The 14,628-nt window shown below is 35.5% G+C and overlaps 1 protein-coding gene and 1 pseudogene across 2 annotated transcripts in view; one reads left to right on the top strand and one right to left on the bottom strand.

Moving 5' to 3' along the window:
* The window catches only part of LOC308350874 (uncharacterized protein), a gene marked incomplete at both ends in the record, with an annotated part of 62,698 nt that overhangs the window by 30,111 nt on the left and 17,959 nt on the right, over positions 1 to 14,628 (top strand). The window contains 3 exons of the mRNA XM_080816338.1: positions 3,358 to 3,465; positions 3,663 to 3,738; positions 3,821 to 4,099. Coding sequence (XP_080672464.1) covers positions 3,358 to 3,465; positions 3,663 to 3,738; positions 3,821 to 4,099 — 463 coding nt within the window. The remainder of the gene's footprint in view (positions 1 to 3,357; positions 3,466 to 3,662; positions 3,739 to 3,820; positions 4,100 to 14,628) is intronic.
* LOC308350133 (olfactory receptor 52D1-like) lies at positions 3,291 to 4,214 on the bottom strand (annotated as a pseudogene). The gene has a single exon. The product of its transcript is annotated as an olfactory receptor 52D1-like (transcript).

The raw sequence follows: 14,628 nt of genomic DNA, 5'->3' as shown, positions 1-14,628 counted from the left end.
GGTCATGATCCCAGGGTCCTGGGATTGAGCCCCACATCATTGGGCTTTCTGCTCAGCGGGGAGCCTGCTTCCTCCTCTCTCTCTGCCTGCTCCTCTGCCTACTTGTGATCTCTGTCTGTCAAATGGGCAAATAAAATCTTAAAAAAAAAAAAAAAGAATGTTTATTCTTACTTGCCAAAACTTGGGAGCAGCCAAGTTCTTTAGCAGGTGAATGAATAAATAATCTGTGGTACAAAATAATAATTATAGGGGCACCTGGGTGGCTCAGAGGGTTAAAGCCTCTGCCTTAGGCTCAGGTCATGATCCCAGGGTCCTGGGATCAAGCCCCGCATCGGGCTCTCTGCTCCGCGGGGAGCCTGCTTCCTCCTCTCTCTCTGCCTGCCTCTCTGTCTACTTGTGATCTCTGTCTGTCAAATAAATAAAAATAAAAAATCTTAAAAAAATAATAATAATTATAATAATCCATGGTACATTCAGATAGTAGCATATTATTCAGCACTAAAAATAAAGAGCATGTTGGGGCGCCTGGGTGACTCAGTGATTTGGGCCTCTGCCTTTGGCTCAGGTTATGATCTCAGGGTCCTTTTATCGAGCCCTGCATCAGGTTCTCTGTTCAGCAGGGAGCCTGCTTCCCTTCTTCTTTCTCTGCCTGCCTCTCTGCCTACTAGTGATCTCTCTGTCAAGTAAATAAATACTTAAAAAAAATAGCATGTCAAGCCATGGAATAACGTAGAGGAAACTTAAACGCATATTATTACATGAAAGAAACCAAGGCTACATACTGTATGATTGCAATTGCATGACATACTGGAAAACGTAAAACTAGGGAGACAGTAAAAAGACCAGTGGTTTCAGTTTCAGGGCCTGGGGGAAGGGAAGGATGAATAGGTAGAGGACTGAAGATTTTTACTACAGTGAAATCATTCTGTATGATATTAAAACAATGGATACATGTTACATGTCATGATACATTTGTCAACACACACAGAATGTACAACACCAAAGGTTAACCCTAATGAAAGTTGTGGACTTTGAGTACTAGTGATGTGCCTCTGTAAGGTAACTGACTCTCACAAATGCATCACCTTCATGAGGAATGTTGATAGTAGGGTATGCTATGTGTATTTGAGTGCAGAGAGATATGGGAACTCTGTACCCTCCTCTCAACTTTGCTTTGGACCTAAAAAGTAAAGTTTACATAACTAGATAGATAATAAATAACTTTTTTTTTTTAAGAAATTGAATGCCTAGCAACAGAGAGTGAATTTAATAAGGTCCAATATACCTATACTAATGAATATTTTGTGGAAATCAAAAAGGAATTAGATATTAACATTGACATTATTCCTAACAATCATTCATAGTCATAAAGTAAAATCTGAGTTAGTGTAGAATATCATTTAAAATAAATATTCCATTTTCAGTAGTTTTTAAAACTACCTATATTCTCTTGATTCTAATATTTCCTTTTTTCCCTAATATTTTTTTCAACTACAAATAAAAATGGTAAAAGGTATAAAAGGATTGACAATTTGGTCACACTAGTTAACTTGAGAGAGACTTTTAAGAATATATAAGGAATGACAGAGGGGCGCCTGGGTGGCTCAGTGGGTTAAAGCCGCTGCCTTCAGCTCAGGTCATGATCCCAGCATCTTGGGATCGAGCCCCACGTCAGGCTCTCTGCTCAGCAGGGAGCCTGCTTCCTGCTTCCTCCCTTGCCTCTCTGCCTACTTGTGATCTGTCAAATAAATAAATAAAATCTTTAAAAAAAAAAAGAATATATAAGGAATGACAGAAAAAAATAAAAGGTAATTTCTAGAGTAAGAAAAGTAAGTATACTGTCCACATTATGGAAAATTACAAAATTTATGTACACTCCAAACCACAGAGTTTCATGAAAGGAAGACTAACAAAATGTCCATTGTGTTTGTTGTCAGTATGCTAGATTTAGACTTTATTTTTTTTAAAGATATATTTATGTTTCTTAAGCAGGGAGAGGTAGAAGAAGAGAGTCTTAACTCCATGCTGAACATGGAGCCTGACATGGGACTTGATCTCACAATCCTGAGATCATGACCTGAGTCAAAACCAAGAGTCAGATGCCCAACCAACTCTGCCACCCAGGCACCCTTTGATTTACACTTCTAAACAAATATTTTTTCTTTTACCTTTTCAGTGTTCACATTTTCTAAAAAATATTTCAGTTGCATTGTCAGGAAAACTATATAGTCATTGCCATATGGTCATTGTGAATAAATTGAGATGATCTATATCACATAAAACCAATTTAATAACATGCTGCATTTCTCCTCAAAACTAACTTCAGTTTTAAAAAGCTACTTTGATGAGTAACAGTCTTGTTGGATGGGAAAATTGTATGCAGATTTTCTGTTTCTGTTGCTTTTCTTTTGTTTTATGCTTTTTCCCAAACTAAAAATTTTTAATGTATGTATTATTTTTGAAGCAAAGCAGCTCCTAAATTCTAGCTGTGGCCAAAGCTGACTTATATAGAAGAACTCTACTTATATGTAGAGCTGACCTCTACATTGGTTACACAAAATTAAAGAATATATGATAAGCTAAAACAAAACAAAACAATATATGATAATTTAAGCCTCAATTATAAGCCCAGTTTCTTTAAAATGGAAGAAAATTTAAAAATTTCAGAGACACACTTTGCCTTTTCAGTTCTTCTACTTTTAAGTCCTAGATTATTAACTGTTACAAGCAAGAGAAAAATTGCTGACTCCCTACAAACCTATACTGTCATCAATGTGTTAGCCACTCCAGGTTGAGTGTGCCTGTGTTAAGGAAAGATGGAATGAGAAAACATTTGTCATTGAAGAAACATAATAAGTAACTTAATTAAATCTTGAATTTAATTCTAGGTGTTGCGCAGTTTGTGTTGGGAACACAAATTAGGAAATGGCCCTATGCTAAAAATAGTAATGTCTTTCACAAAATAGTATATAAGTGTTGGTACCTACTGTATTCCATATATTAATTACAAATTTTTTTAGTAAGTATGACACATTCACTTGGGAAATTTCTGTCTTCTTAGGTAGTAGTGATTTAATTGAATATAAACAAGGCTATAATTCCATGGTATCCACCTGTCTTGCTGGCTAATTAAAACAAAAAGAAAAACTAAAAACAACAAACAAAACAAAACAACAACAACAAACTTTACAAATAAAACATATCAAACATATGTGTTTGTTAAAACAAAAAGAAAAACTAAAAACAACAAAATAAAACAAAACAACAACAAACTTTATAAACACAACATATCAAACACATGTGTTTGTGAAGACTTTAAGAAATCTTTCCCTGATATTTTTTGTTTTGACACCATAGATGATAGGGTTCATCATCAGAGGGATAAGAAGATAAATGTTGGCTATAAAGATGTGGATGTGAAGAGCCATGTTCTTACCAAATCTGTGGGTGATGAAGGAGAAAAAGGTGGGAATGTAAAACCCTAGGATGACCCAAGCATGAGAGCTGCGTGTGCTTAAGGTGAAGTCTAGCCTCCTTTGATGGAAGTTGAAACACAGCATGAAGAATGAGAATATAAGAGCACATTATCAATATGAAGTCCAGCCCACCTGAAGGGGAGGTGAGTTAAACCTTAGAGTCTGTGGATCCTGGTATTGGTACAGGCCAATTTGATCAGGGCCATAAATTCACAGTAGGTATGGGTGATGACATTGGTTTTGCAGTAGGGAAGCCTGATCAGTAAGAAAGGATGAGGACTCAGCAGGATAAATCCATGTAGGACAATGGCCAAACTCAAAGCCATGATCACTCCATGTGTAAGGATGGTGGAGTGCCTTAGAGGGTTGCAGATGGCCACATACTGGTCAAAGGCCATGGCCTATAAAAATCCTGACTCCATGGCGGACAGAGAGTGGATGAAGAATATTAAAGCTGATTTCTCTGTCATTGAACCAGAAGAGGCTGAGAATTTTGGGAAGGGCAGTGGTGCTAAGCATCAAGTCATTCAGAGAGAGCATGCAGAGGAAGAGACACATGGGCTCATGAAGACTGGCATCCATCTTGATGATGAACACAAGGACAAAATTCCCCATCAGAGCCAGTAGGTAGACCAGACAAAAGGGGATGGAGATCCAGACATGAGCAGCCTCCAGACCCAGGATTCCAAGGAGAAGGAAAGTAGTTGGGTGGAAACTGGTCCTATTCTGAACTAACATTTTCAGTCACTAAACTTGCTGTAATTTAAGTGTGGTCAACGTTATTTTCAATAGGTTGAGCATAAAAAATACTCTTTGTTTATGTGTGAAATATGTGATACATATCTTATGACAATCTATAGTAGGAAACTTTGTGTCAGATTCAGGTATCAGGGTGAGGACATGGAATTCGCAATAATATTTGTTTTTATCTCAAAATTCAAAAGGTGCTTTAAAGAGTAGGATTTCAGAAGAAAGAACAGAAAGCTAGGGAAAGAAATAATAGAACTTACAGTTGTGACACTTTGTTCTATATCTCATTCATTCTCCACTGCATAAACACCACCTAGTAATTGCTGGAAACATGCCAAGTACTTATTTTGATTACACTTTCACTAAACAAATAAAAAAGTACAAAAGAAACTTATTTTCAAATGAAAAGTAGAAACTTATTGCTCTGATTCTATCTCCAAAATATCTTTTGCTCTATCAAGCTTGTTTTTTCTCTTCATTGGAAAATTTTCTTTTTTCATAAAACCCTCTATAAAAGCATATTGCTATTTTAGATTGAAAACACTTACTGAACCTATTACAAATCAATTTCTGTGAATGTGATCAGATTGATATGCAAAGACAAATTTGAAAATTTGGACCATTGAAACCTTGATTTTTCGTTTTAAAAACTAAACCTTGATTTTTAGTTTTACTGATCTTTGTTACTCTCACTTTATGAAGTTCAAACAAAGCATCCAGCTACATCTCTCAGACACATTTCTATACCAGCAACAAAATAAACACTATTTCAGAATTTAGCCTACTTCATTTATCATCATTTTTGCTCTTAAGTATCTTTTAAATTTCCAAAATATTTTGTTCAGCTGTATGCACCAGTTAGTCCATAAAATGTTCTTGTCAATGGTTTCCATTTTAAATTCCCTAAGCGCCACCTTTCTTTTACTCACCTTACTATATTGGAGACCCTCTAGATACAATTACAGTTTAGCTTCTGAGGTAAAGACTGGCACAGCAGGAGACCTTCCTGACTCTGCTTTTCTCCTATAGTTGGCGTCCATTCATTGGTCACTAAATTTGCTATACATGCTGTTAAACATTTTTAATTCTTCCTCTGTTTTTCTCTGGAGTAGAAATGCCTGTATCATGTAGTCCTATTTTTTTTATCTGACTGGTTTTTACCTGGGTTGTACTCAGCTTTCAGATGGTGACAAGACAAATCAGCTGCCTCCTACTTCTTGCTCTGGTGCCTTTGGGTTTTTCAGGAGGGTTATGCAAAATTAATGCCCCATGGGGTTGGCTGTCAATGATCATGAGTGAGAATATCTCTTTTTGTTCTTCTAGAGGAGTCTCACTGACCAGACAGATGACAGCCTTTGAGAGTTTTGCAGTCGCTAGAGGACTAGTCTTGGAAACCAATAATGAAAGAGTCTGTGGGTATTAGAGTCATAATCGTGATTATTTCATTGTAATTTTGTGGGACTAAACATTACAGATTACATAGGGAAGACATCAGTCTTCACAGCATGAAGTTGATTAAACTTTATATAGCCCCACATTTTTGAACAGTAGAGTTCTTTTTTTGTTGTTGTTGTTTTTTGTTTTGTTCTAATTTTATTTATTTGTCAGACAGAGAGAACACAAGCAGGGGGAACAGCAGACAGAGAGAGAAACAGACTCCCTGCCTAGCGAGGAGCCGGATGAGGGACTGGATCCCAGGACCCTGGGATCATGACCTGAGCCAAAGGCAGACGTTCAACTAACTGAACCACCCAGGCTATTTACTATTTGACAAATAAAAAGTCATTTTATATTTATTATTACAGTTGTTATTGTAATGTTGCCTTTCAAACTAAGCCTGGGATTTCCATTTCCAAATGAACATGAAGAGCTAAGTAACAATGTCAAGCAGTGTAATTAAATTCCCTGTTGCTCTTTAATTGATAGAATCTGTGAAATTAGTACTAGCAATCATTGATGATTAATGAAGGAACGATTACACCAGACATGAGTCAAAACAGACCATATAATGAGTCACTTTGTCCCCTTTACTATCGCTTCTCCTATCATTAGTCTTTTCTGACCAGTCTGTGGTTACAGACTTTCCTGGACCATCAACTATACCACTGATGTTTGCATATGATGTTTATGTTGTTTATGATCTCTTCATAAAGCTCATAGGATATATGATTTACCCAAATCAAACAAAGAGCAACTGAGGATTTCTCAGTGAACATATTTAGAATTGGGGGATTTCATATGTCAACTTGAATGGAAGAGGAAAAAATTATAATGCTATATAATGAATTTTATCCCAGGACCTGAGTTTCCTTTCTCAAAGACTAAAGTCCCTGTTTTCTTTTATTCAGGGTAATGTAAAAGGCCCTTATATGATGTGTAAATTGCAAGTAAATCATAGTCTTATTAATATCAGGAGTCTACTCCATAGATAGTCAAATCATAAGACAAATATGTTAAATATCAGGAATTCCATACCCTATTTCTTCTTTTCTTTCTTTTTTTAAAGATTTAAATAAATAGATACACACAGATACATTGATATGTAGGTAGGTATGTGGACTTATATTTCTATATCTCTGATTACTAAAATAATCTAGAATACTTTGAATCCAAGGCTTTTAGTCTTCTTCTGTAAACCTGGGGAACTAAGTGGCTGAGGCTTCTAAACAGACAATGCTTCCTTTTATTGTAAATGCCTACATGAGCATCTTTATATAAAATCTGATGAACCTCATGCTGCAGAGGAAGACCTGGTTTCAGGGCTGGCTTTGTATTGATCATAGAACCATTTTCATATTTAATCTTTATGATCTCAAGTTTTCTATACTTTAAAAGATGGATACTAGTAGTACATATATCATGATGTCTATACATAGCTTAATAAATTGGCTACAATACATGGCTGTAGTGTTAAATAGAAAGAATAACATAGTAATCACATTAGTAGGTGGTAGTGATGATTAATGGTGATGGGAGTTGCAGTGGTGATAATAAATGGTACAAAGACTTTCCTCCTCTGAGGCTCTGTTGCATTTAAATATTTTCTCATTAAAAAGGGAAATCTTCTCATATCCTACAGCCAGCTGCCTTTAGGGGGCTCCGGTTCTGCTAGCTCTTTTGTGCCATAAATCTGACCTGGGTAAACACCTGTTCAAAGATGGATAGCCATAAAGCCCTGACTGTGACTGATTGGGGAAGTATGTCTAGATTTCATTACAAATAAAAATACAAGCAAAGTTTATGCAGATAAAAGCAACATCCTTCAAAAGCAACTCTACTTTTTTTTTTTTTAATAATTCAAGGTTTTCTTTCTTTTTTTCTAAAGATTTTATTTTTTTATTTGACAGACAGAGATTACAAGTAGGCAGAGAGAGAGAGAGAGAGGAAGAGAAGCAGGCTCCCTGCTGAGCAGAAAGCCCTATGTGGGGCTGGATCCCAGGACCCTGGGATCACGACCTGAGCTGAAGACAGAGGGTTTAACCCACTGAGCCACACAGGTGCCCCAGCAACTCTACTGTTAATAAAGATATATTTAAAATGAAGCACTTGCTATATTTTTTATATTAACTTTCTTTTTTTCAAAATTTAAATTTAAATTTAATTAGCCAACTTATAGTACATCATTAGTTTCAGGTGTAGTGTTCAATAATTTATCAGTTGCATAAATTATTTGCTTTAAACTGCCTTAATTCTCAGCTGGTTCAGAATGCAGACAGGGCAAACATTCATGTCATATTGCCCCAGCCCCACTTCCCTGCACTGAGTAATAACGTTTTCCCTTTCTCTTCTTTTCCCTCCACTATGTGTCTTTAATGTGCCAGAAAGCTTCACTGGGGAGTTTTTATTGAGCCTATTTGAGCCCCCAAAAGATGAGGGGCTAGTCATCCTTCTACAAGAGAAAATGTGATAAAATATACATATATATTTTTTTTTTTCAAAATATATCCAAATGTGAAGATAATCTTTGAAAAGCAAAACACTCTGCCATATTTTTTGTGAAGTTTAATCAACAGGTCTGTTTATGAAGAAAAATTGGAGATCCCTTTTTTTGGTCAGATATGCAACTTATCTAGAATTATTGTGATTCTCTGTAGGGATTATTCTCTCTCATAATCCTCCCAGAACACACTCTTCTCCTTATCAAGAAAATCCCCATGCCCACTAATTTCAATTGAAGCAAATATTAACTTCCCAGGAAACTATCTTTGAATGACTCTGGTGATAAAGCCTAGTTTATTTGCTCCTCAATTGCACTCACAGAACACACATTCAAACACTTCAAATTTCTATGCAATTTTACATATATGTACAGTGTATATATATGTTTTTTAATATTTACTTATTTATTTGAGAGAGAGCATGAGCAGGGGGGAGGGGCACAGGGAGAAGCAAGCTCCCCACTGAGCAGGGAGGGAGCCTGATGGGGGGCTCGTCCCAGGACCCCAGTATCATGACTGAGTTGAAGGCATTTAAGTGACTGAGCCACCCAGGTGCCTGCTACACAATGTATATTTAAATTTATCTTCCAAATAAATTGCTGGATTCCTGAGAGCAACATCTAAATTTTTTCACTGTTTTATGCCTGATATCTGGCAATAAGTCTTCCATGTAGTAGGCTATTTCCATAGGGAAAAAATTAATTGCATTAAAAATAGAATTACACATTTACTTATTAAATGATATCTATTACAGAAAATATAGTAGGGAATAAAATTTAGAATAATATCAACCCCTATTTCATTATTTAAATAAATAATAACAATATTAACCTGTTCCTAGCCAATTTAAAAAGTCTCCCAGATTTCCCTAGATATCACTTAAACACTCAAAAAACAAGTGTGTAATATTATATCAATTATTTCTATCCAATATAGATAAATCAACATCAATTACTTATTACACTTGCCTCATTACTTGAATGTTGGAGTATATATGCAAAATAACAGAATAGATATGAATAATTTATTTTCCCTTTTATTTTATTTTATTTTTATGTTCAATTAGCCAACATAGAGTACTTCATTAGTTTTTGATGTAGTGGACCCAAATATTCTACTCTCTGTGTCATCAGTAACATACACCCTTTCATAAATACACAGTTAAAAAATCACCACACATTTATAGTCATTTCATTAGCAAATTAAAATGGAATAATCAGAGCCAATTGAAATGATTAATTACCTACTGAGATTATCTGAATAAGTTTTGGTGTCAGTAAGAGAGAGATGAATCAAAAAACAAATAGGATGAATGGATAAATGATAGAGGGATGAACAGAAGGATAGATATGAGATAAAGGAAACATAACATGTTAAGTGGAGAATCAAGGGACTGAGTAAACATGATGAGTATTTGTGTAATTTTTTCAAATTTCTGTTTGTTTAAAAATATTTATAATAAAAATTTGGGGGGAAAAAGGGAGATGCAGCTCTGGTCATTATTGCTACTTAGTAGTGGGGAAGGAGAATGAGAATTTGCTTCCAGTATGTGGGCCTTTCCATGTCTCTTAGATTGGAATATAGTTTTCACAGACTTTTCTATTTCCTTAGGACATATTTTCACTTAATAATGTAAGGAAAATAACATGATAAAATGAAACTCATTTAAAGAATACAAGGAAAAGGTAACACCTTAAAGAGTAAACCTACAGTCCACTCTGTATCCTTTTGGATAGGCTTATCCTCAACTGAGGTTTCTGATGGCAATCTGTGTAGATACATTTTGTGTGTGTGTGTGTATGCATGTGTCTCTGTATGTTTACTCAACCAAAGAGTAGTAAGGAAAAATGTCTCACAATTTGTATAATGAAGACTCAGATATAAGAGTTCAGATAGCTTAGGTTTTCTAAATTTGAATTTAAAGGATTTTATGGGGACATATGTTTCTGGACAAACCAGAGTAAAGGGACCTGCATGAAAGAACTAAAATGCCATAAAATAAATGAAGTCAAGGCACTCCAGATATTGAACATCAGATAATGAGGGGCAATGGAACCTGAGGGATGGGAACCAAATGAGGTTATCCCCAAGCTTACTGCCTAGGGAAAGCTATCAAAACACATTAGGGAAAGGTAGAACCCAGGCAGAATTCAACATGATTCCTAAATTCAGGATCTGGAGCTGGGATTCTTGGGAGAATAAAACAATTAGAAACAGTCAACCAATATACCAAAGAGAAGAAATCTGCACAGAGAGGGAACTCTTTTGATCTTCAGAAGGACTGTATTAAAAACTTACTTTAATGCTAATTAGTTCATGCACGAACTAATTAGTTCTAGCTCATCTACCCTAAACATGTGTGACCAACTCTACCCGAAATTGGAGGAAGAACCACACACAAAAAATTGGGGCAATACTTGAAGCTAACCCTTTTTGAGCAGCCATACCGGAATTTTTCAAAATTTATTCTGATAGCTTTATCTATAGAGTAATCTCTATGTCACAATATCACAATAGTGATAGAAAGATAGAGGGAGACCATACAGTGAGGCAAAATGAGTACCAGATGCTCTGCTTTCACATAGGACAGTATAAAAACAAAACCTGACAAGATCAACCAATTTGCAATCTAATCAAGTCTCAGAATAAAGCTTGAAAACAGAGAAATTTAAAAAAAAAATCAGCATCCAGCAAGGTAAAATACATAATGTCTGGCATTTGTTCCTATTTACCAGTCGTGAAACTAAGTAGAAAAAAGGTTCGTAAGTGAGGAGAACAATGAATCAACTGAAACTGACCCAGACAAATGACACAGATACGAGAATTAATAGATATAAGCATTTAAAGTCTTTACAAATTCATTCCATATCTTTGAAAACCAGCATCCTAGCATCCAAGGGAGGGATAAAATTGGGATGGCAGTCCAAAATTCACCATCAACATAAACTGTCACTATTTGACACAACTGGAATCTCACTAAAATGCCCCATTCAAAAGGCTTTTTTATTTTTTTAATTTGACGTGACTCAGAAATCACCCTGAATAAAAGACATTTGTAGTGGCAATTGTTTACCATTGGGGTATCTTAAGGCAAATATACTGATTGGGCTAACAAAAGACTGACCATAAAACTTAAACAAACAAACAAACAAGCAAAAAACAGAGAATGAGATGCCTATCAGAGAGTTTGAAAAATTCCAACATAGTCCTAAGAATCTAGAAAACCATATACCTGTGTGCATAGCACATGCACAAGATTTAAAAAAAAAACACTCAAAATAAAAATTTGCTTTCTAATCAAAGACTTCATATCAGCTATTATGAATAAGTTCTATGAACTAAAAGAAACCAAGTCTAAAGCAGAAAAAAAAAAGTTTGAGAATTATGTGTCACCAAATAGAAAATATAAATAAAGAGATAGGAATTACAAAAAAAAAAAAACAAATATAATGGAAAAATATAATAAATGAAATGTAAAATTCACTCCCGGTGCTCAAAAGCATATTTGAACTTGTAGAAAGAAATGAATAAGCAAACGTGAAGAAAGACCAATTGAGACTACCCAACTAAAGAAGCAAGAAAAAAAAATGCAGAAAAACAAAGTCTCAAAAACTTTCAGGATACTAACAAAAAATAGCAACATACTTATAAAAGAAAACTGAAAATGACAAGAGAGACAGAAATAACGTTTGAAGAAATATTGGCTGAAATTTTTCAAAAATTGCTTTAAAAAAAAAAACAAAAACCTTTAATCCAAGAAGCTCAGCAAATTCCAAGTAGAATGAAATCAAGATATTCTTAACCAGAGTGTCAAACTTTTGAAAGAAAAAAAAAACAAAGGGATAATCTTCCAAGCAGTAAGACATGATTTTAAATACATTTGATTGTTAAGAATTTAAAGAATCTCTCCCTGATTCTCTTGGTTTTCACACCATAAATAATAGGGTTCATCATGGGTGGAATAAGAAGATATATATTGGCTATAAAAATGTGGATATGTGGAGCAATATGGTGGCCAAACCTATGAGTGAGAAAAGAGAAAAAGGCTGGTGTATAAAACACTAAGATGACCCATACATGGGAGACACATGTACTTAAGGTCTTGAGGCGGGCAGCTTTGGATGGGAGATTAAAGACAGTGAGAAGAATAAGGACATAAGAACAGATGATCAATATGAAATCCAGTCCCCCTGTCAGGAATGCCACAATTAGGCTGTAGGCTCTACGAATCTTGGTCTCGGTGCAAACCAGCTTTATCAGGGCCATAAACTCACAGTAGGTATGGGGGATGACATTAGTTCGGCAGTAGGAAAGCCACCGCAGTAGAAAGGGGTGTGGACTGAGGAGTATAGCTCCTCTGAAGACAATGCCCAAACCCAAGCCTACAATCACTGCAGGTGTTAGGATAGTGGAATGTCTTAATGGGTGGCAGATGGCTATGTAGCGGTCAAAAGCCATGGCCAAAATAAACCCAGATTCCATGGTAGACAGAGAATGAATAAGATACATTTGAGTGAGGCAAGCTTCAAAGTAGATCTCTCTGTAATTGAACCAGAAGAGGCTGAGAATCTTGGGAAGTGTAGAAGAAGTAAGCATCAAATCACCCACAGACAGCATACATAGAAAGAGGTACATAGGTTCATGCAGTTTGTGGTCTGTCTTGATAATGAATAGAAGGGCAACATTTCCCATTAATGACACTATGTAGACGAGGCAAAAAGGGATAGAAATCCATACGTGGACAGTCTCCAATCCTGGGATGCCAAGCAGTAGGAAGGTGGCAGGGTGAAGATTGGTCCTGTTATAATTTAACATTATGCAAACAGTAGATATTCCATGGCCCTGTCCAAATTTTAAAAAATCACAAAAATTATAAATATATGAATATCAGGGTTTTTTTTTTATTCTAGGCCAGAATGGATGCTGGCTATAGAATTAATCCTTCAGTAATATAATCTTGAAAGGCATCAAATACATGGGACTGCGTTTTGGAGGGTAAGAAAAATCAGTAGAAAATCATCTATCTAGCTTGCTAGCTATTATCTATCTATCTATCTATTCTATCTCCTTGACTTTTTTTTTTCCAGAAAGTGTTGCTCAGTTAGCCAGATGCATTTCAGAAGTATTCCAGAAGTAGTAGTTGATATATTACTGAGAATGAAGATATAATTTTCTACTGTTTGAGAAAAGCAAAAAAGTGTAAGTACCACCATCACAAATGAGATCAGTGATTTGTGATATTTTAACTGTCTTATTCCCCTCCCAATGATAGAACTTACAGATATAAGGAAAAGGTGACTTGGGAAATACTAAAGAACAATTGGGGAAATTATCTAAAAAAGCAGAATGAAGAGGTATGAACAAAACTGGTCTTATTTTTAAAGATGATTCATTGAGCTAATAAATGAAGGACACTTATCTTCATAAAATGAGTTCAACTGAATGATAAGAAAATACTTAGCAAAGGACTATAGAGAAAATGACTAATTCTGAAAAACATGAGTATTCAGATTACCAGATATTTGTATGTTTTTTGTAAAAAATCAATTTTTTCCAGAAGGTGAGTAATACATTCATCAATCAGACAATATACTTCACACTGACTTTTGTTTCCAAAGCAAACTTTCCCCCCTGTATGCCCTATATTGTGCCTTTTATTCCTGTGACTTAATTCATTTCATAACTGAAGGCCTCTATCTCCCACTTCTCTTTACCCATTTTTTCTATCTCCCACCCCCTTCCTTCTAGCAACCCTCGGTTTGTTGTCTGCGTTTACAGGTCTGATTTCTGAAGCCAACTTTTAAATGCAACTCTTGGCTCCCACATATCAGCTTGCCAGAAAGAGTGCCTTAGAATCTGTGAGCAATTATTTTGGAAAGGTATCCTAACAATACAAAATTTTGAAATGATAAATCATTATTTTGGTTTAAATATTGGTATATGGTGATCTTATGTAACATGAGGTATCCTTTCACTCAGAATAAAACTAAGTGTGATTTTTTTTTAAAGGTTTTGACAAATGTGGTTCAGTACTAAATCCTAGGAGTGGATTAATAGTTATGAACAAAGGTTTCAGATCATCTTAAATATTGAGTTCATCTTCTACCTTATTTTTTGTTAAGAAGTTTAAGCATCTTTCAGAGAACCGTAGGTGCTCTCTTCATTACTTAAGACTGGATCTAGAGCCCTATCATAGGCTCCATAATTCCCTTCTCATGAAAGCCCTGAATTTTCCCATCCCAACTCAACTACAGTTTTTCACCCTATATCCTGGTTATCTTACCTCTACAATGAGATGGTCTCATTGCTCACCCTGAGGGTCAGCTTAATACTGGCTATAACTGCAGAAGCCATTATACCTCTTTTCTTGGGGGACCAGAGGCCTGCAAGGAATATCCTGCCTATCTGCACTCAAGAGAATGCTATCTGATTGTAAACAATTTCACTAGTTTCTCCCAGTCTCT

Source organism: Martes martes (assembly GCF_963455335.1).
Source record: "Martes martes genome assembly, chromosome: 10".
NCBI classification, from domain to species: domain Eukaryota; kingdom Metazoa; phylum Chordata; class Mammalia; order Carnivora; family Mustelidae; genus Martes; species Martes martes.
The sequence above is the reverse complement of the archived record's forward strand: the minus strand, read 5'-3'. Positions and strand labels throughout refer to the sequence as shown.